Genomic DNA, 23,023 nt, shown 5'->3' with positions numbered 1-23,023 from the left:
TCCGGCGAGACAGGGGGTTGGTGCAGGCCCTGCAAGCCATCCGTAAAAATAAAACGCACAGGAAAATTCACAAAGAAATTCGAGACAGGACAATCGGACTAGACCTACGCAAAGAACACGGACTAGAGATTGGAAACTCGGAACATGGAACTGCAAGTCTCTCAATTTTCTTGCGAGTACCCGAATTCTTTCGGAAATATTGAGAGCCCGCAATTTCAACATCGTAGCGCTGCAGGAGGTGTGCTGGAAAGGTTCGATGGTGCGATCGTTTCATGGTGGATATACCATCTATCAGAGCTGCGGCAACACACACGAGCTGGGTACAGCTTTCATCGTGATGGGGGAGATGCAAAAACGGGTGATTGGTTGGTGGCCGATCAATGAAAGAATGTGCAGATTGAGGATGAGAGGCCACTTCTTCAATATCAGCATTATCAACGTCCACAGCCCCCATCTAGCTAGCACCGATGACGATAAAGAAGAATTCTACGCGCAGCTAGAGCGTGAATACGATCGCTGCCCAAAACACGACATCAAAATCGTCATCGGTGATTTGAACGCTCAGGTCGGCCAGGAGGAGGAATTCAGACCGGTAATTGGTAGGTTCAGCGCCCATCAGCGAACCAACGAAAACGGCCTAAGACTTATCGACTTCGCTGCCTCCAAGAACATGGCCATACGTAGCACCTTCTTCCAGCACAGCCACCAATACCGTTACACCTGGAGATCACCACAGCAAACAGAAGCACAAATTGACCACGTTTTGATCGACGGTCGGCACTTCTCGGATATCATCGACGTCAGAACCTATCGTGGCGCTAACATCGATTCAGACCACTACCTGGCGATGGTCAAACTGCGTTCTAAACTGTCAGTCGTCAATAACATAAGACACCAGCGCTCACCACGGTACCACCTACGACGACTACAGGAGCCGAACGTTGCTGCAACATATTCGCAGCGTCTTGAAGCTGCGTTACCGGGGGTAGACGAACTGGATGCTGTTCCCCTCGATGAATGCTGGAACTCCTTAAAATCAGCAATTAGCAGCACAGCAGAGACCGTCATCGGGTATGAACAACGAGGACAACGGAACGAATGGTTTGACGACGAGTGCCGAGCGCTCCTGAACGAGATGGATGCAGCACGCGCAGCCATGCTGCAACGAGCGACTCGACAAAACGTGGAACGATACAGACTGAAACGAAGGCAGCAAACACATCTCTTTCGGGAAAAAAGCGCCGCCTGGAAGAGAAAGAGTGTGAGGAGATGGAGCTGCTTTATCGTTCTCGAGAATCGCGGAAGTTCTTCAAGAAACTAAACGCCTCGCACAAAGGCTTTGTGCCGCGGGCCGAAATGTGCAGAAACAAGGAAGGAGGCATCTTGACGAACGAACGCGAGGTGATCGAAAGGAGGAGGCAGCACTACGATGAACACCTGAACAGCGCGCAGACAGGAGACCTAGACGGCGTTGAGGAGGACTACACCGGTGCAATGAACAACGACGACGTACCACCCCAGACGATGGGTGAAGTTAAGGAGGCCATTAATCAGCTCAAGAACCACAAAGCAGCTGGTAAGGATGGCCTCGTAGCGGAGCTCTTCAAGGGAGGTCCGAGAAAACTTGTAGAGTGTATGCACCGGTTGATAGTCAGGATCTGGGAGTGGAAGGACGTGGTAATCTGCCCCATCTATAAAAAAGGCGACAAGTTGGATTGTGGGAACTATCGTGCCATCACAATCCTGAATGGTGCCTACAAAATTTTGTCTCAGATCCTCTTCCGCCGCCTATTTCCAATAGTAAGTAGATTTGTGGGAAATTATCAGGCCGGATTCATGCCCGGTTGCTCGACGACGGACCAGATTTTTACACTGCGGCAGATCCTCCAAAAGTGCCGCGAGTATCAGGTCCCTACACACCACATCTTCGTCGATTTCAAGGCCGCATATGATACAATCGACCGACGATAGCTATGGAGGATCATGGACGAACACGGCTTTTCCCGAAAGCTGACAAGACTGATTCAGGCAACGATGAACGGTGTGCGGTGCAGTGTGCGGATCTCAGGTGAGCTGTCGGAATCATTTTAGACTCACAGGGGACTTCGACAAGGCGATGGAATCTCCTGTCTGCTCTTCAACGTGGCGCTAGAAGGTGTTATGCGGAGAGCGGGCTTCAACATGCGGGGCACGATTTCCAACAAGTCTAGTCAGTTTATCTGCTTCGCCGACGACGTGGACATAATCGGAAGAACACATGCGACGGTAGCCGACTTGTATACCCGACTGAAACACGAAGCAGGCCTGATTGGGCTTGGGATCAATGCGTCTAAGTCTAAATACATGCTAGCTGGAGGGACTGATCGCAACAGAGTTCTTCTTGGTAGTAATGTTGTGATCGACGGCGACGAGCTCGAGGTGGTAGAGGAATTTGTCTACCTTGGCCCGTTGATAACAACTGACAACAACAACAGCCGTGAAATTCGAAGACGCATTGTCAATGGAAGTCGTGCCTACTATGGGCTCCGCAAATCCTTGAGGTCCAACAAACTCCGACCCCGTACGAAGTGTACCATGTACAAATCCCTAATTCGACCGGTTGTTCTCTATGGGCACGAAGCATGGACGATGCTTGAAGAGGACTCACAAGCGCTTGGAGTTTTCGAACGCCGAGTGCTCAGAACAATATACGGTGGTGTACAGGAAAGCGGAGTATGGAGAAGGAGAATGAACCACGAACTGGCGCAACTCTACGGCGAACCCAGCATTCAGAAAGTCGCCAAGGCTGGACGAGTGCGATGGGCAGGGCATGTTGCAAGATTGCCGGACAGCAGGTAGGAACAAGAAGGAGAGGAGCCCAGCGAGCGAGGTGGTTGGACCAGGTGGAGCAGGACTTGGCAAGAATCGGTGCAGCCGGGAGTTGGAGAACTGCAGCCATGGATCGGGACTATTGGCGAAAAATTGTGAAGAAGATCTAATCTCTCAATGGGATGTAGTATCATTATAAATAAAAAAAATAGTTTTTTACGGAATTTGCTAACGCAAACATTTTATCATTGGTTTTGACTGTCACTTTTTTGCAAATGGCTAATATTATAAATTATAGGTTGTTTCGATACCTGTAAATGATGTCAACATGGAGTTTATGCCTCAAAGAATGTCTGTGTTTTCATTATTCAATTATTCATAACATAAAAGTTTAGTAAGTTTACATTTAAAAATGAAGTGTTCGGAATTTGAGACTGTTCGGAGACAAAACGGCACTCTATTTCTATTACATTTAACGAATGGTAGAATAACAGAATATTAGGTTCGACGTTCGATCCACTTCAATCTGTCCTTAGTACTAGTGATGATAGCCTTTGAATTGGTTTAAAAATCAGCGCTACAAACTCCAGCAGCAATGAGTACATATAAATCGATCTTGTCAGCTTATGCCGATCATTATTATCACAACAAGAAACATGAATGAAACGTTCTACCAAACAATGTCACTTGTTATTTGTCCGAAATTGGAATTGTTATCCTATCTAGCCCTACATAAACATGAACCTCATCAGCATATGGTACCGTTTCACAAATGAAAAAAAAAGAAAAAAAACTACCCTTACATATGTAACATATCACACTGACTGCCGCTAATCCCAGCGAGATGCTCGCTCTGCTTCCTTATAAGATACTTGCAGTGAATCATCCCACCGCTCATGCACTAATCTGCTCCATTCGTGAACGACAATTTACGATGTTTGAAAACGCATCGTTAAACTATTGAACCAACAGCTTTACCAAATATTACCCTAATCCGCGTGCACTAATCCTCTGTCAACGTGGAAATAAAAAATGCGTTGTCAGCAGCGCTCCCGGAGATAAGTGTACCAAGAGAGCACTGGAGAGGGGCTGCGGTATTTATGTTTATGCGCCTAGTTTATGCTGTCTGTTTCATGGCGTTGAATCTCAATCTGTTTGCGCCTATAAATATTTGAGAAATGAAAAAAAAAGTGAGAACTAAGGAAGTGAAACCACAACACGTGGGATGTACTTCGTACTGATCCTTGTCATAATTAGTAGCCTGACAAGTTGATGACAAGCTGCAGAAGGCTCATGATCGGGAGATAATTGGTCAATGAAGACGATTATTCACTGCAGGAACTATCGGAGATCCTTCGATTCACGTAGCGCTGTTTCTGTGTGCGCATTCTGCTGAAACGTGGATAATCTCAAATGTGTCCTACTGTTGTACCTGCCCCTAGTTTTTGCCCTCTGCTGGTTACTATGGACACACATTGTGTGTAAGCAAAGAAAGCCAAACCCCCACGAGGAGATTTTTCGTTTTTTTTTCTCGAATCCTTTGCTTCACGTGGCGTTGCGAGCGTTGAAGGAGACACATCCTGGTTTTCGTCACAGTTGCTAATGAATTTATTGCTTCGATTCATCCCGAGAGTGACCAACTGCTGGCAGGGAATCGTAAATCATGTGATCTCTCGTGATAATTCTTTTCAGCTCTGCTGAGATGGAACTAAATGGACTACTTTGCATAGATTAGAACCGGAAAATACATGTTCAATGCAGCTTAGTTTATATGGCGATGGTCGCCCAACGTGATTGAGTTGGAATGCTCAGTCTTATTCGATATTTATTTTTGTTACGAGAGTTTCACTAACAAGCTGAATGCAGCATCAATCCCACTTCGCAATTAAAAACGAAAATGTTCCCCGAGGAGGGTAAAAAAAGTGTATCGAACACGCTGGCAAAATCTTGTTTCAGTTTTCCAAATGGTAAACGTGTTGGAATTTTTGCCACACTGAGCTACGGAGGGTATCACCACCGTTCCCTTTGTAGGTTTTGTGCAACACAACTCGAACCAACACCGTAATTGCTTCAATCGAACGGAAAACACGATCCCGCGCAGCTTCATTTTTGCACGACACTCACTTTTCTGCTTTCGAATGCCGGAGTTTGGAAACGATTTTCCCCCTCCCGTGGGAAGGACTTGCAGATCCGCCCACTCTGCGGGAGGATAATTGGGGCAGGGGGCAGAGGGCAGAGATGGCTGCCGTAGTTGATTGTTTAGAGTTGGTCTTTTCGCCTGGAAAAATATTTATTATTGAGATTCAACATTGTTGCCGTACACAGAAGCTGTCGCTGGATGGTGGTATGACGAGGGAAAGATACACGGGATGCATGAATGACCTAAACTGTTGAGAGTCGACGACTGGTCGATCATTCTTGCGATTCGCCGGGAAAAGCGGAACAACGGTAGATGTTTTCCGACAGTTGAAAAATGCTTAGAAACAATTTTTGTGGCGATTACAATTGTAACGATCGGTGATGAAGCAAGTTCTCTCGCTGATTATTTCATAATTTATATATGGTTGGTGCTTAGACAGACCGAACTAAGTAACAAAATAAGAGAAAATGAGCTTATACACTGCGTTTCACAACTATAGAACCACTATTTTTTTCTGATGTGGAAACTCATGTAAGATATGTAAGAAGTCGGTTGAATTGAAGTATATACTGTAGGACATAATAACTATCTTCATTTATAAGACTGGCCATTTGAACTTTATTGTTGTGTCCAGGCGCGAAACATTAAAAAAACTAAAAATCCAATGTTACAATTGACGTTAATTTTGTAAAGGAGTGAGAGGAGAAATTCTCACTCCTTTACAAAATTAACGTCAATTTCACATGGATTACGATATGTTTCTAATTCGTAGGTCATCTTTAGTTCTCAATCAGTTCAAAAAACCCATTCGAGGGGGTTTCGACCAAACTGCGCCATGTTGTAGTGTGTATCTCGTTCTACGCAGAGGATACTGCTCGTTTAAGTTTTCCAAATCACTCATACTGCATGTAAGCTGCATCTTCTATTCGTACGATCACTCCTGATAAGTTCTTGATAGGGTTTTGCTCTGGTAAACAAGCTGACCAGTCCAGAATCTGAAACCCCTATTCATTAAAGCATGCCATGCCTTTCCGGATTTTATGAATTGATGCCAAATTACCCAATTCTCACGGTGTTTTGATGCAAAACAGAAGTAAATGATCCTGAAGTATTTCATTGCACTTCTGACTGTTCATTCGTATCGATGATAAGCTATCTGAACCAAGCCTTTTTGAAAATATTTTCTTCAAACCTTTTCAGGTTTCCTTTGAAAAAAATACAACTAATCCTAATTTTGTTTAAAGTCAAGATAGTGATATAGTGTGTTCGACAACGTTTTAGATCTTATTGAAATATGATCTTTTGTCGAAGACGTCAACTTTTTATCTTTTATGGTTTCTATGGAGACTTCTGAAAAAATAATGTTTTACTCTCTACATTTCGGTCTGTAAATTCTCTCGTTTGACATATGTTGTCAATATGTTTCTAAATGGAAAAAGTTAGCAGAAAAACTTTTTCCCTGTAAAAGTGCCCATGTACCGATGTGTGGACGACTTGTTTGAAATTCTAAGGGCCATCCATATAGTTTTTTTTAGAATTTAAATAAATACGTTTAAAAAAAATTATTTTTAAAATATTTTTTTTCTCAAAGAATATTTTTTTTCAATTTGTTTTTTAGATAATTTATTTAAACAATTTCCTACATGTTATCCTTTGACCTAAATTTTGTAAGTATTATAAATTTTGAGTCATATTTTTCAAGATCAAAATCAAGAAAATTGTTTTGGTCCTTTTCAAAAAGCAGTCTAATTCTTTCTTGAATATTTCAAGTATGCAAAGTTGCTTAAAAGTCCCATGTTTTTAAACCCACAATGTTTCACTGCTACCTGAGATGGTGCTGCCAACTAACTGCCTAACACGAGTTGGCATGACATCCGAAATTAATGGCTAATATTCTTTTTAAGGCATTTTCACAATTGTATGTTGAAATTTGCTGTTTAATTTCAACATCACTTCGATGGCGACTGTATCGCAATTAAAGAAATTTTAATAAATAATCAATGTGTTCTCCCCAGATTTCTCAAATATCGTCAATTCAAATATTGTATATGTGTGTGTATAAGAATGCAATATATCAGCCATTCCATGCCAAACAGATGTAGTGGTACTCAGATTTTCGTGGAAATTGGTAGTTTTGCTCTTTATTGCAAAACATTTGACCCGTATTTTTTATTGTTTCATCAGGGTAACCATTTCCATTTTAGGGTTATCCGAAAAATCAACTTTTTCCTCTTTTTTTCAAAAATAAGTTTTTTCAAAAAATCATAACTTTTGAACTACTAGGCCGATTCAGATGATCAACATATCAAATTAAAGCCAATCACCTGGTTCGAAAAAATACTATTTCCGCAGAAAATTCGAATTCTGCTCTCGTTATTATTGATTGTATTCGTTTTTTATTGTTTTCATAGTCTCGAAACCAAAGGCGCTAAATTTTTTTATATTTTTTCTGGAAAGTTGAGGATTTTTCACGTAACATATGTCGAAACCAGAGGGGCGTTTTTTTCGTTTTTGAGTTATGATTTTTCAAAGTTAACCGATGGTTCGAAAAATCATTTATTCCTCTTTTTTCCAACACAAAAATTCTTAACTTTTGATCTACCGAACCGATTCAGATGATCGATACATAAAACTAGAACCAATTAGATAGTCTTTTTGGAAAAAAAAATTAGACATGCGAGAAAAATGGATTTTGATTTCGTAGTTATTGATTGTATTAGTTTTTTATAGTTTACATGGTTTCGGGACCAAGGGTGCCGTATCTTTTTTATATATTTTCTTGAAAGCTGAGTTTTTTTTACATAACATATCCAAAAATCAGAGATGTGTTATTTTTCGGTTTTTAAGTTATGATTTTTCAAAGTTAACACGTTTTCAGTCTTCGTTCAATATTTCTATGCGACTAGACTGGATGTGTGCGACTAGAATTCAATTAATTGGCAAATGTGTCATTTCCATTTTAGGGTTGCCCAAAAAATCAATTTTTCCCCATTTTTTCGAAAATGACTCTCTTTTCAAACACATAACTTTTTAGCTACTGTACCGATTCAGATGAACGACATATCAAATTAAAGTCAATTAGCTAGTCTCTCTTTTCGAAAAATATTATACTTGCAGAAATTTTGGATTTTGGTCTTGTAATTATTGATTGTATTTTTTTTATAGTTTACATTGTCTCGGGAACAAGAGCGATATATTTTTTATATTTTTTCTTGAAGGCTAAGATTTTTTGAGATAACATATCCATTAGTCAGAGATGCGTTATTTCGTGTTATTGAATTTTGAGCTATGAAATCATTTTTCCTTTATTTTTTTCCCAACAATGACTTTTTTTTTAAATTCATAATTTTTACCAATTTGAAGCCACATGAAATACCACGTATGCATAAAAATTGGATTCTAGTCGCATAGATGTTGTCAGTCGCACAGGAATATTGATCGAGCAAGGATTCCAGTATATTTATTGCGGATAATTGTTATTCTGATAATGTAAAAAATGAAAAAATCAGGATCATTTAGAAAAATCAGGCAAAATGGAATGTTTGTCAGGTTATCAGGGAATGTGCCAAAAAGTCTGAAAAATCAGAAAGGGTAGCATTTCAAGGTGGAGAATTTTAAAACTGTTGGAGTGTTCAAATTATTCTCTCTTTGCTAATACCAGAACAAGCGAAATGAATCAATAACATTCAGTGGAAAGAAATTCACTTTTTTTAAATGTAACAATAATCCGAATGTACTATTTACTCGAAAACACGCGAGTTTTGTTATTAAGAGGTATTAAAATATTTATTTCTCTCTTCTCTTCTCTTCTCTCTTCTCTTTAAATCCGTATATTTCATGGGTATTGCAATATGAAAATAACAACATTGCGCGATATCTTTTTCGAAGTAATGAAAAAATGAAAACTGAATTTTATTTTAATAGTACTCCGATTCAAACTCCGATTTGAAACAGGACCAAGTATCTAATGGTTTTATGATAATAAGCTACTAATACAAAGTTGATGGGTTTGGGCCTAGGGGCAAGGACGGGATTTTGACATAGGACTATGATTGTGTGTAGTAATTTCATTTGATTTGAGTTTTTTCGTTGTTCAAATCTGTTTTTTTCTCTTTTGATAAAAAATATCCTTTCGAATTTCTTTTTTGAATTAACTAATTGCATTTTTACATAACCAAACAACATGCTCGATATAATGATATCCTGGACCACAATTACACAAATTGTTAGTAGCAAGACGTACACGATAAAACGTGAATTGAGCACGAATTGATTGCACAACAACCTAAACTTCAATCTAATAAAACCTTTGTCAACGCTTAACCTTTTGGGGCAATCTCTCGTCAAATTTTTGGGAAGAATAGAGTGATACCATCCAGTATCATCTTCAAGATCAATCCTAGATCATCGCTCCATTGATTATACCAACTGATAAATGCCTAATATAGACAAATTGAAAATAATTCATAATACGTATCTAATCACATTGTGAGCTAACGCCGAATTGTAAACAAAAAGATTGCTAGTTGCGTTGTGGGGGAAATCGAATGGTTAGTAGAATCGAAATAACATACCCATTTTAAACGTCAAATTGTTAACCTCATTTTTACTTTATTCACTGTTCATGTCTTAAGCATTAAAATGCTGGATAAATTCCCTGTCTAATGGTATATAACACAACATATGTCACAATAACGATTTTGAGTAATATGCGTTTGAAAACTGTTAATGAATCATTACATTTTTCGTAGAATTACCCCCCTATATAGAAATCAAAGACATAGTTCTATGTCAAAACTTTCTAGTATTTATGTTTAGCAAAGCCGGTTCCAATGTTCTTTAGAAAATGACTTTAATTCAACGAATTGTGCACATTTGTGACATTGTGTGCCATTCTTCACTCATTATCCGCTTTACAGCTTGTTTTCGAAGGAAACTGGAAAACATTTTAAATTAATAAACGAATAAAGCCATAAATTCATACACTTACGACAGCATAAACATATTAGCACATTAGATGGCAAAATTGCACCAAGGTGATAGGCCACTTTATGGAGTTACGATTTGTTTTGGTTTGTGCAGGTCCTTCTCGGGGGACCAGTTCTGCGAAGAGTCAACTCCTATAGAAAGTTCCACTCCGAAGGACATGTTGCATTCCGGAAAAAAACACAAACCAACCATGTTGTAAGATCTTGTGCTTGGTCAAAACAGCAGTGGGCCTAGCGTGAAATCTGGGCTCTCTCTCCATCTTTTTCTGCAACGAAGAAAAATTACTTTATTGCACTGCTCTGCAGCTTGGCGAGAGTATGGAATCCTACAAACTCTCCATCGTGTGTAGGACGAAGAGATAGGAAAGAAATGAACATTTTTCACTCCAAAGCCAAGGTCATTCGCAGCGATCTGGCCCTGCTAATGATTTGTTTTCATTGTAAATCTGTAAAAACATTATAGCTTCCATAATGACAACCAATTCCTCCGAAGCATAACATTTGGCCTCAATGGAGAAACCAGCACGTCATGATGGCATTTTCTGGTTCGACTGTGTTCCGCAAGTGTCCCTGGTTTTAACGGTTTTATGGTTAACCGAATCGAAGGACATATCGTGCATTCCGGAATACATATCTCGCCCATTCAGGCCAGGATTTGGTTCGCAATAATCGATTTCGCACCGCCGGAATCCTGGCGTTCCGCTGTGTTTCCACCGCTGGGCGAATCTGGGGTTACGATTCTGGCCAACCAGATTCGTTTCAATAATTATCCCAACGCGCCCTGGGGCTGCTGTGAAAAAAGCCATCCCATTACATATTAATAAAGGAGGAAATCGTTGGTTGCACATTACGGATCGCACAGCTGGTGACTTGCGTACACACTACACCCAATTTTTTCGGCTCGCGGGAAGGTATTTTTCCCGCCTTTTCAATTCCCACTGTACGGTGTGATTTTCAAACAAATGTAAATATGCACCACAACTTTCCATTCCCGCAAAATGTTGTGCGAAACAATTGACAATGAACTATTTGCTTTGTCCGGTCACCAAGTCACCGCACCGCACCATGGAAGTGGCGAGGACGAAAATAGGGAAAAGCCGTTGCCAATACTCATTTTTTTCAATTAATGGAAAACAATCAATACTCCTTTGTGTATTATGTTCGTGTATTTTTTTTTCCGAAAGGGGATCAGAGTCTGTAAGTTTTTTTTCTCTGAATTTCTGCGCTAATTGTTATTGGTACTTGATTGGAATTGTTTCCACCAAAACAATCTGTGGTACATTGCCAGTTGTTTTATTTTTTTCTGGTTTTGTTTCGGCGTTTCATTTGAAGGACCAGTTATAAGAGGAGATGATGCAGGATCATATTTGGTGATCAGGAACGAACTGTGGAGCGGTTATCATTAGATGAATTAATTTTTATGTGTACGAAAACTCGAGTTTATCATGCATTTTTGTGATTAAATTATGAATCACGGATAAAAAACCAAATGTCAAAACGGAAATTTAAATATTTTATGATTGTATTCAGTACCAAACTTTCCCATATTTCAAATGGAAGCAACAAAATCGTTCTAATTGGCGTACGTTTGGATTAAAGTCAGTTTGAGACTAATAAATCCCATGATTAAAATGATTGACAAAACTGTTTTAAACCTTTGCACTCAGTGGCGTTGATGCGATTTGAAGTGTCAACTAATCACAAAGCATAATATTTATCAAAGTTATATAACTATAATAAACTAGTTTAGTATTTGTATACGTTTATTCGTTTATATGTTTTTTAAAGTTCTTATACATGTAGTATGTTTGCGTAATCTGACCGAATCCGTCCCGAATTGTTGGTTCACGCAAGTGAAAATTCCTCAAATGCAAAATTTTTAAATAAATCGTTTATTTGTAAAGGCTCAGTTACATAACTTACATAAGTTACATATTTACAATTCCGCTTATTCTACAGTCAATAGGATGGGGAACCGATTACTCGTGGACGACTCGAGGTTAGTGGGGTGACAATTTATTATCATGGAGAGGAAAGGACTTACGAAGAATTGGACAACACTGATGATGGAACACGGAGATCGATAGTTTTAAGGAAAAGATAGATTTCTAACCGAGCCAACGCATCCCAAAAGCGAAGGGTTCACACTGTTAATTAGTAGATGATGTTAGCAATTGACTTTCAAACATAAGAAAACCAAAGAATTCGATTATTCATCGGTAGAAGGCAAGAATGAGACTATCAATTAATCTGATATCCCGCATTCACAAGTGTCACGATTGTGACATATTTCGAGTTAACATTCGCGATTCGTTGATGGTGCCGATAAATTGCCCCGTGGTTTATAATTCTATATATTTATTCTGCTTTTATAATCAAATTTGGAACAAAAGGGAAAACAAAATCAACTCTCATTATTTTATAATCTAAAATACGAGTTGAAAAAATGAAAATGAGAATAAGGAAAAATCAGAATAACAGGAATTTTTTGGAAACCCTTAGGAGGGTGACAGCCATGACCATAACATGTATATTATATTGACAAAAAAAACCCATTATATTTATGGTTTTATACTATATTGAAAAATGAATATATTGATTTTGAATGAAGGTTACCGGTTATTACTTTAGGTATTATCTAACAATACTATGGGAATTATGTTCTAGAATCTTTCTGGGTTTTTTATGTTACTACATCTTTCATGTCTGTCCTGGGGGATAAATTCAGGGTTGTGTCTCATTCACCTGAAACACGTTTACCCGAAGCACATTTACCCGAATGTAACGCATACCCGAATGACATTCACCCGAATGTAACAAATACCCGAATGCAACATATACCCAAATGGACATTTACCCGAAAGCGACATTTACCCGAATGGGATGTTTACCCGAATGAAGAAGGAAAAATTCCGACAAATCAGTTTATGAGATTTGTCGAATCTGCTGTTAGGAAGTTACGAAGTAAACTGAGAAATTGTAATGAGGAAATTCGAAAAAGATGTTGAAACTTCGCTGTGTTATTTTTAGAAATCAGTGTAGGCAAAATTGACATGCTGTCTTCATTCCTTTCCGTATTGCTCTTTAAGACCAAGAGATCATTCAGAAATGAGCATGGGTTATGAAATATTCCGAAAATTAAACAGGTAACTTTAACATAATTTTTTTTAATGAAAATGTAAAAAGAATAGATAAGAAAAAATGGTCGACCCGTCGTCGGAAGCGGCAGCCTCTCGCAAGCAAACCTATGTTCCACCGATTACCCGGTTTGTTTGAAATATAGGAGACGAACCTTTAGTCAGGTCGGACTGCATACGTTTACCTGGTGCATTACGTTTGCCCGGTTAATTATGCATGTCATGCATTTTGATTGCCTGGTTGCAAACGTGATGCACCAGATAAACGTATGGCGTCCGACGCTCGTAAATGGGCTGCGTCATCCATAAGAATGGATGGACTTAATAATACGTTATAAAACTGCATTCCTTCACTTTTCATTATTTTGAAAAGGATTTTATTCAATGCCAGTATTTCTCGAATTGTACTTCCCACGAAAAATACTTTTTGAATGGAAATGAAAGTATGAGACAAATATGATCTTCATATAACACTGATCAGAATTAAATATACAAATACAAATACAAATATAGTAAAATTTGTGTATTATTTGAATATATCCTTCTTTTGCGTAAATGTCGCTTTCGGGTGAATGTCTTTCGGGTAACTGTCATTCGGGTGAGTGGGTTTCGGGTAAATGTGACACAAACGAATTCAGAGATTCGAAAACGAGGGTTCGTTCGTTCGAAGTACGAGGTCCTTATCGGATGAACCAAGCTTTATGAAAAACACATTATTCGAAAGATAAAAGATCTAATTGGCCACAAATACTTGTTTCAGTAGCTCAGAACTACTTCGAATGCAAACTATTTAAATCTTTATAAATAGCGATAGCTTCTTGAAATTTCATTTCAGTCTCGAGACCCAACTTGCGGATAAATTATTAAATGAAGATCAAACTAAGTTTGTGAATAACTTTTACATGATTTAGCAATATTTGTTTTAATTTGAAAACAAATTGACGACAATAACACATGCTAAAGTCACATTATATGGGTTTCGAAAAAAACGGCAGTACAAACCATCCGATAAAACGTATAGTATAAACATTATAAAAATATGGTTATGATTTTATTATTTTTCTACATCCCTGTAGTGACATTTAGGTTCCCATTCAGTCAATTTTCTATTTAAAATACTATTCAATTTGAACGAGGAAAGTGTCACTGTGTGACGGGGCGATGAAAGTGTCACACTACATGAAGTAGATCTACGCAGAATATTTGCAAACCAAAGAACCATCACTGGGTAATGTTTGATTAGTCTCAATGCACTGGTAATTTTTTTCGCTGTTGAAAGGAACAGTCTAGTCGAAACGGCCGTTAAGAAGGTTTTATTAAAATCCAATGATTACAAATTTGCTACTAAACGGAGAATTCCAGATTATTACAAGAACGGTCAAAATCGTCTAGAGAAGAAGCCGAAAATTTTAGAGCAACTCAAGCTCGACACATGACAGCTGACAGCGAACTGAAGAAATCAATTTGACAAACTTTTTTTTTCTTTCTTTATTAAAGAGCCGAAGGCTGGTTCAGCCGAAGGCTGGTTCATCCCTGCTTTTGACAAACTGGTAACTACGATGTTTCGGAAAGGCAGCTTTTGCTGGAGATACCAATAATCCGCAGACATTTGAAGGCCGCTGAAAATAATTCTAATGATGCCATTAATGAGATTGCATTGGATGTGTTACAGTTCATCGTGACGTGGGACTTCCAAGATTTGGTTCCAAATCTCACAGTGAACTTGAAACTGTTTCTAACTGTGTCTAATTTGCGGTCAACCATGGTTCAGACCTCGTTACGTTATAGCTGCGCATTCCATTGAGCCCGCAACAAGAGAGCGAAAGCGCACGGGAAGCACTTGTACATTATCAGCTGGTACCTGTGTCACCAGATCATACTACGCCATTGATTCGAACATTGGTAAGGTACACCGAGGCAAGTTGAAATTCGGGGTAAGTTAAAAACGGAAACCATAACTTTTACTACAAATGATGGATTGACGTAATAAAAATATATAAAGTAAACATTATCTTTCAACCCACCATATAACAACCATTACCAGAATATTGGAATGCCTTAGTGCAATACGCGCCTTTGTTTACTTTTCCTTGTTTCGTGAAATCAAAACGAACACTCTGTTTTTTTTAAAAAAAATTCCAGAATTGCGCGTCAGTTAATCAAATAGTGATAATCAAGTGTCAAGGATTTGTCAAGGATTTGAAAACTAAACTGAAAAATCTTTTTCCGTATGGCTCTAAGTATTTGAGCTCACCCCCTATTTTTTTCAACCCTGGGGTAAGTTGAAATCAGTGAAAATCGACTATTTTTTTAAACATTGCAGCGGATGCCGGACGTTATTTTTCGGTGATTGCTGTATGAATCATTCATATTTCGTTCGTTGTATTTAGTTGGATTTATTTCTAAACAAGTTTCCACAAGGTATCCCTTTCCTCTCTTTCTGAGTGCGTTACGTAATATTTGAATATTTGAATGATCCCATAAACCTCATTAGTGGTCGTTTTGAATGGCTCTACTCTGACAAGAAAGCGTCTAAAATAGTAAATATTCTTCATGGTATTGTTTCGTATATTAATTCCTAGTATGTAGTGACGTGTAATGTAGTGTAATTTCTTCAAATTAGTGTTGCATAAGTCATTTGTAGATAGTTTGAAAAGCGAAACCGCACATTAAACTCCCGATAGTTCCGCGTTTCAACTTACCCCGCTCTACGGGACAAAATTAAAAACGCATATGAAAACTAACCATTTTCAAAATTGATATTTTACGAAACATCCAGTGTAAATCCCGTTTTTTATCGAAAGACATCTGTTATACCTTGTATATGTTGCAACAATTTTCAATTTAGTGATAGTGATTTTTTAAGATAACTTTCTATTTGAAGCATATTTGACGAAGTTATCGTTCATTTAGTTTTTTCGATTGTTTATATGCATTTCAGTGCGAAAAAAGCATATTTGCGTCTCAATTATCCACTTCTGAAATCATTCCCCTCCTCTCATCAAATGCTCTAAGTATTTCTAAGTTTTTGCATGACATGATTTCTAACAGCAACACGTTTCGACATGCAACTAAAAGCACAAAACAGCCACGCGCAACCGAAGAGACGAAGTGTCCAATCGCAAAGCAAGAAGACAAAAGGAAAATTATTTTCTTGGAGGAAACTTTTATTATGCGGTCCTTAATTACCGCACGAAAATGTGTTTCTTCAAAACGTGTACCGAACACGATTTTTTAAAGCTGCTGGTGAAGTTTTGCACGATTTTTGTTATGCGACTTTTTTGTTCGGCCCCTATCCCCTGCACAAAAAAAGGTTTGCCTGTACTGCAATTCTATGCCAAACCGATGAAGTGGTTTTCAGATTTTCGTGAAAAATGGCAGTTTTGTTCCTGTTAATAAATACATATCGCCCTTTATCTTTAACCATGTGAACTATAAAAACAAATACAATCAATGACAAAATCCTTTTTTTGCGGGTGTAATATTTAAAAAAAAAAGTTTGGCTTCATTGGCTCATTGACTTCATTTTGATATGTCGATCATCTGAATCGGTCAAGTAGTTCAAAAGTTATAAATTTTTGAAAAAAGTCTTTTTTAGAAAAAAAAATGGGGAAAAAATTATTCTTCTATGGTGAAAAATGGGAAAAAATTATTCTTCGAACAGCCCTAAAATGAAAATTGACACCCTAATGAAAATTTAAAAAAATCAGGTCTGATAGTTTGCGAAATAGAACAAAACTACCATTTTTCATTATCGGTTAATATATTTAATTATATATTTATAATTATTTAATGTATATACTGTTATATATATTCCTAGCTGCCTCGCCAAACTTCGTCCCGCCCAAAATTTGTTCAATACCTTCAAACATTGACGTTCTCTTACTAAGCGCAAGTTCATGAGTCCAATTCTAATCGACCCCGTTGAATTTACCTTTTACTTTAAAATTTCTAGTACCTTTACCAAAACTCATCATTACAATATCAGATTATTTTCAGACACAATTCTCGATCAAGATATTTCAACCACTCGCAAATAACAAGTTTCTCCGTTACATGGAATAAATGTTTGATACAGAAAATGCACAGACCCCTCCCCTCTTCTCCCTTAAGAGAGGTGGGGGGGAGTGTCTATTCACCACAGAAACGTTTCGTGTCCCCTAAAATCTTCACATGTCAAATTTGACTCCATTTGCTTGATTAGTTTTCGAGTTCTGCAGAAATTTGTGTTTCATTTCATGTGTTTCATTTGTATTGACGTCTTTGTCCAAATGTATGGTCCCAGTGGCGATAAAAATATCGCTTTTCCAGCCACAGGTATAGATAGTACCAAACCAAACCAGTTATTTTTGGGGAACTAGGATAGTTTCATGGTCTTGAAGAAGTCTACCACCTTACCCCTTCCCGTCGCCGTGTAAAAATTTGTCCAGGAAGCTGCTTGAAGACTGATTTTGCGAAATACGCCACGAGAAGCATGGATAATTTCCAATTGTTATGTTTGGACGATATTTTGCGAACTGAAGAGAAAACGTCAGAATCAAAATGAAAGAACCATTTCACACGAACATACCTACAAAATGTTTGAATTCACACCCAAAAGAAAAACGTCAAGTTGATCAACTTAATATCGATCGTTCTACTTTTAATCCAGACGTTTTTGGAGCTAACTTTGTTCTAAGCAGAATAACGATACAATAAATTCGAATATTTTGTTAATCACAAATTCTGTTAGGATTGAAAAGTTACAATGTTCTCAACAACCTAGGGGTTGTCCACATACCACGTGGACAGAAAAATCACGATTTTGGACAACCCCCTCTTCCTCCGTGGACAAGTATGGACATTTCTTATACCCCTCCCATATTGTTACCATTATACCCCTCCCTATTTACTACCATCATTCGACGTAAGCTGCCTAAGCTGTTGAAGTTTTCAAGAATATCTTACTATGAAACCAAATACTACGTTATTGGATTTTAGTTATTAGAAATCATCGAAGAAAGGCTGAATATCGTGAAAAATTGATATGGAAAATGCTGATTTCTAAAAAATCATCCTCATTTAGCAAATTATAATTCTGTGTTGGAGTCTTCTTCTGTCCAGACTCATTATTTTGTACCTCTAACATCTCGTTTCCTCGCTTTGAAACTAAATCAGTGGACATTTAACGACAGATCGCCCTGCTTCGGCGCTTTGCTTCTATTCGCTGACGCTTAACCGGGGGACTTAGCTTGCTAGTCGTTACAGATGTGTTTTCTTCAAAATATGTATTTAATCTGGTTCTTCTCAAACTCCGATAGCAACACCATCGCAATAAGCAATGATTCCAGCTGTTCGCCATGTCTCCAACCACATAAAGTAACGGAACGCACGGAACTAACAGCTCAATGGAAGCCCTCAAGCCTCCCGACACAGTCGTGAACTGCTGCTCATCTACTCACATCGCCAGCCGTCCGTTCCTGTGTTCGGAGCTGGTGAGAGGGTCTTCCAACTTGCTAACTCTGGCAAGTATAAACTCAATACCGCTTCTTCGTTTCCTGTATTCCGATCCGTTTTCAGCGATACCGCGCAAACTAATTTCAACTCCAGTGAGTTTCGTCCAGTAAGTTCAACCAGGAATTACATCGAACCGGAATGCATTGCTAAGCCTCCATGAGAGCCCTGAATCTGCTCGACACAGTCGTGCCCTTTGAAGTATCCTGTCGTCGGAGTCGTTCCGGTCCTGTTGTCGATGATCGGATAGGGGTCTCCCATCCGCCTGCTCAAGGCGAGTACCGCAATGTTAACTCTTTCGATTCTGCTGATGGACCTTCGCTTTCTAGCACACACCAGTCAGTACATACACAAATACGTCAATGTACTGAACTACATGCGTACTACCAGAACGTTGGTGGTTTAAACAGCCGTCTTAACGAGTATCGACACGCGTGTTCGGATGGCTGGTACGACATCATCGCTTTGACGGAGACCTGGCTCGACGACCGCACTCTCTCCAACCAAGTTTGCGGGCAGAACTATGAAGTATTCCGCACGGACCGAAATCATCTCAATAGTACAAAATCATCAGGGGGTGGTGTTCTCATAGCTGTCCACCGACGCCTAAAAGCTCACCTGATTAGAGAAACCTCATGGTCCTGTATCGAACAAGTGTGGGTTTCGATAAAACTGGAAGGTAGAAAGCTGTATCTCTGCGTAGTTTATATTCCTCCTGTTCGTACTCGAGACGTTGCATTGATCGATGTCCAAGTACAATCGGTGTCGGTAATAGCTTCACGTGCGCTTCCAGCTGACGAAATTGTTGTAGTTGGTGATTTCAATCTCCCAAATTTAAAGTGGCAAATTGGATCTGGAAGATTTTTGTACGCTGATGCGACCCAGTCAACTTTCCATGCTGGGACGAACGCCTTACTAGACGGGTACAGCTATAATCTGCTTCAACAAATCAATTCTATTACGAATGAAAATGACCGCATGCTTGATCTCTGCTTCGTGAGCAAACCAGACGGAGCTCCGATATTATCGGTAGCACCTGTGCCTATGGTGAAATCAGTACCTCATCATCCTCCACTTTACCTTACTATGAAAACCAGTACGAACAGTTTCAGCATCGTTCCTACCGCCGTCCACTATGATTTTAAAGGTGCTGACTTTAATAGTATGGTTGATGTGCTTTTAGACATTTTTTTTTTTTTTTTTTCCAAAATATATTTTTTATTAAGGCACATGTGGCGTTAGCCTGACGGGGCCGGGAGTCCAATATTTTGACAATTTTTGTCTTACAACTATGTTAGTAATATGTAACCGATTACTCGCGGTTGGCTCGAGGTTAGTATTACAAGTGTTCTCATAATTGATATGTTGCAGTCTTCGATGCTCTATACGTGTGCCCGACACGGGCTACTTCCTATTGGGATGCAGCTGACCATTAATCAGCAACGCTCCCTAGTCTGTACCCCATATCTAGCGTGGTGCGTCTTTCTCGACTCGAGGAATCCAGGATAGAATGGTCACTAGCCGGCGCAATCATCAGTTCGTGTAGAGTTGTCATGAGCGGTACAACCTTTGGCTCTTGTTGAATGATCAGTGGACTGCGCAACCTTTGGCCCGTGCATCTGTAAAGAGTGTGTGTATGTATTGCCGCGACTAAGTAAAAGTTTATCGATCGGGTAGGAGGGTTATGAAACGGGGACACAACGAAGGAAACATCATTAAACGTTGACATCGGCGTTTCTGAGGAACAGGTATAGATGAAGCAGAAGATCAGGATCCCGGCTACCTAAGATATCCCGGACGGGGATATCCGATTGTCTGCCTTTTGCTCTCAGTGCTCTAGAGAGCTGAGAGCGAGCAGCATGGAACCGGATACACGACCAGACAACAGGCTCGATGTCGTGGTAGCCATCGCCACAATCACAAAGATTGTTTGCTGCGAGCCCAATGCGATAGAGATGCGCGTTTAGGTTGTAGTGATTGGACATAAGCCGAGATATCACGCGAATGAAATCACGACCTACATTCAATCCCTTGAACCATGCACTCGTCGAGACCTTAGGGATAATCGTGTGTAACCAACGACCGAACTCATCTTCACTCCACATGCGCTGCCAACTAACGAGTGTGTCCTGACGAGGAATGTGAAAAAAATCGTTATAAGCAATTTGCCTTTCAAAAAGTGTGCCTTCTGAAGCGCCCACCTTAGCTAGCGAGTCCGCTTTCTCATTCCCCGGAATCGAGCAATGAGAGGGAACCCATGCTAAGGTAATCTTGAATAATTTTTCGACCAAAACACTCAATAGATGTCTTATTCTTGTTAGGAAATAAGATGAGCGTTTATCAACTTTCATTGAGCGGATTGCCTCTATTGAGCTGAGACTGTCTGAAAAAATAAAATAATGGTCGATGGGCAGTGTTTCAATGATCCCTAGAGCATAGTATATCGCACCCATTTCTGCGACATACACGGAACAGGGATCTTTGAGTTTGAAAGAGGCACTGGAGTTTTCATTGAAGATGCCGAAGCCAGTGGACCCGTTTATGTATGAACCGTCAGTAAAGAACATTTTATCAGATCCAACTTTCCCATATTTTTCCGAAAATATCGACGGAATAACATTGGAGCGTAGGTGATCTGGTATTCCATGGATTTTTTGTCGCATGGACAGATCAAATATGACAGAGGAATTGCAAAAGTATGGGAAGCAAACTTGGTTGGAGATGCCTGGTGAAGGGTGCACGTCGTGGGTAAGGTACTCATGGTATAAAGACATAAAACTTGACTGAGGAGTCAGCTGGAGTAGATTTTCGAAGTTATCAATCACCAATGGATTCATGATCTTGCAACGGATGAGAAATCTGTAGGATAATTCTGTGAACCGAAGAGTAAGCGGGGGTACTCCTGCCAAAACTTCGAGACTCATCGTATGTGTCGAATGCAAACACCCCATGGCTATACGCAAGCAACGATATTGTATCCTCTCCAGCTTGAGAATATGAATCCTGGCAGCTGATCGGAAGCAAAAACTGCCATATTCTAACACTGACAATATCGTTGTTTTGTACAACTGAATGAGGTCTCCTGGATGGGCACCCCACCATGTTCCGGTTATTGTTTGGAGAAAATTGATTCTTTGCTGGCATTTCTGTTTCAAATACGCAATGTGTCTCCCCCAGGTACATTTAGAATCAAAATATACACCCAGGTATTTGAAAAACATAGAGTGTTGGATCGTTTTGCCGGATAGGTAAAGCTGGAATTGGGCGGGTTCGTGCTTCCTAGAAAAAACGACCATTTCAGTTTTCTCCGTAGAGAATTCGATACCCAGCTTGAGGGCCCACGTGAACAGATTGTTCATGGTATCTTGCAACGACTTTTGCAGAGCGACGGGATTAGTACCCGTGATGGAAATAACACTCCATCGTCTGCAAGTTGTCTCAGCGAGCAGTCTCTAGTTAGACAATCATCCATATCATTGACGTAAAAACTGTACAAGAGGGGGCTTAGGCAGGAGCCTTGCGGTAGGCCCATAAAACTGTAACGAGAAGATTTTGCGTTGCCATGAGAGAAATTCATGTGCTTTTCTGACAGTAAATTGTACAGGAAATTATTCAGAATTGGTGAAAGTCCACGATTATGAAGCTTCTCTGAGAGAATTTCCATGGGAACTGAATCAAATGCCCCTTTGATATCGAGAAAAACGGAAGCCATTTGTTCTTTGCGAGCAAATGCGATTTGGATTTCAGACATTGATTGGAGTGAAGTTTTGGACAAGGACGACGTCGATGCTGCTATCTTAACCTACACGAACATTATGAGCTATCTAATCGACAGGTATGTTCCGAAGAAAATCATACGTTCATCCGGTCACCAACCGTGGCAAGCCACCGAGCTTCTTAGAAAACTTAGAAAATACCCTAAATACCGTCTCCCACCTTTGAAGCAACAATATGTACAACTTAACCGTCAATACCAAAGAACAAGCAAACGATGCCATGTAATCTACCTACGCGGTATTCAGCGGAAATTCAAGAGCAATCCTAAACTATTTTGGAAATACGTCGATGAACAACGCAAGGAGTCTCGATTACCATCATCTATGTTTCACGATGGACATGAAGCGTCTGACACACAGGGAATTTGCAATCTCTTTTCAGCGACGTATTCTGGTACTTTCTCGAACGAGAATCTGTCTCAAGACCAGCTCTCGAGAGCCACGAGAAGTGTTCCAATACTGAACAGTTCGCTGTTCCGAATCACCGTGAATAACGAAATGCTGAAATCTGGTTTCAGCAAATTGAAATTCTCTAATTCTGTCGGACCAGATGGAGTCCCAGCATCGGTCGTGAAAAAATGCGCAGTAGGGTTATTGTTTCCACTATACCAGTTTTTCAATCTTTCTTTGACTAAGGGCATCTTCCCATTGCTTTGGAAGAAGGCTTACATTTTACCGGTT

General features: G+C 39.5%; 1 protein-coding gene across 3 annotated transcripts in view; it reads left to right on the top strand.

Annotated features, from left to right (window-relative positions):
* LOC129779317 (uncharacterized) overlaps window positions 1-20,465 on the top strand; it is a 161,535-nt gene extending 141,070 nt beyond the window's left edge. For all 3 annotated transcript variants that reach the window (XM_055786723.1, XM_055786725.1, XM_055786724.1), the window contains one exon: window positions 18,374-20,465. In XM_055786723.1, the coding sequence (XP_055642698.1) occupies window positions 18,726-19,808 (1,083 nt within the window). In that variant the 5' untranslated portion in view covers window positions 18,374-18,725 and the 3' untranslated portion in view covers window positions 19,809-20,465. The remainder of the gene's footprint in view (window positions 1-18,373) is intronic.
* Window positions 20,466-23,023: the final 2,558 nt, after the last annotated feature.

This window comes from Toxorhynchites rutilus, chromosome 3, assembly GCF_029784135.1.
Source record: "Toxorhynchites rutilus septentrionalis strain SRP chromosome 3, ASM2978413v1, whole genome shotgun sequence".
Taxonomy (NCBI): Eukaryota; Metazoa; Arthropoda; class Insecta; order Diptera; family Culicidae; genus Toxorhynchites; species Toxorhynchites rutilus.
This window is presented reverse-complemented; position numbering and strand designations above follow the sequence as displayed.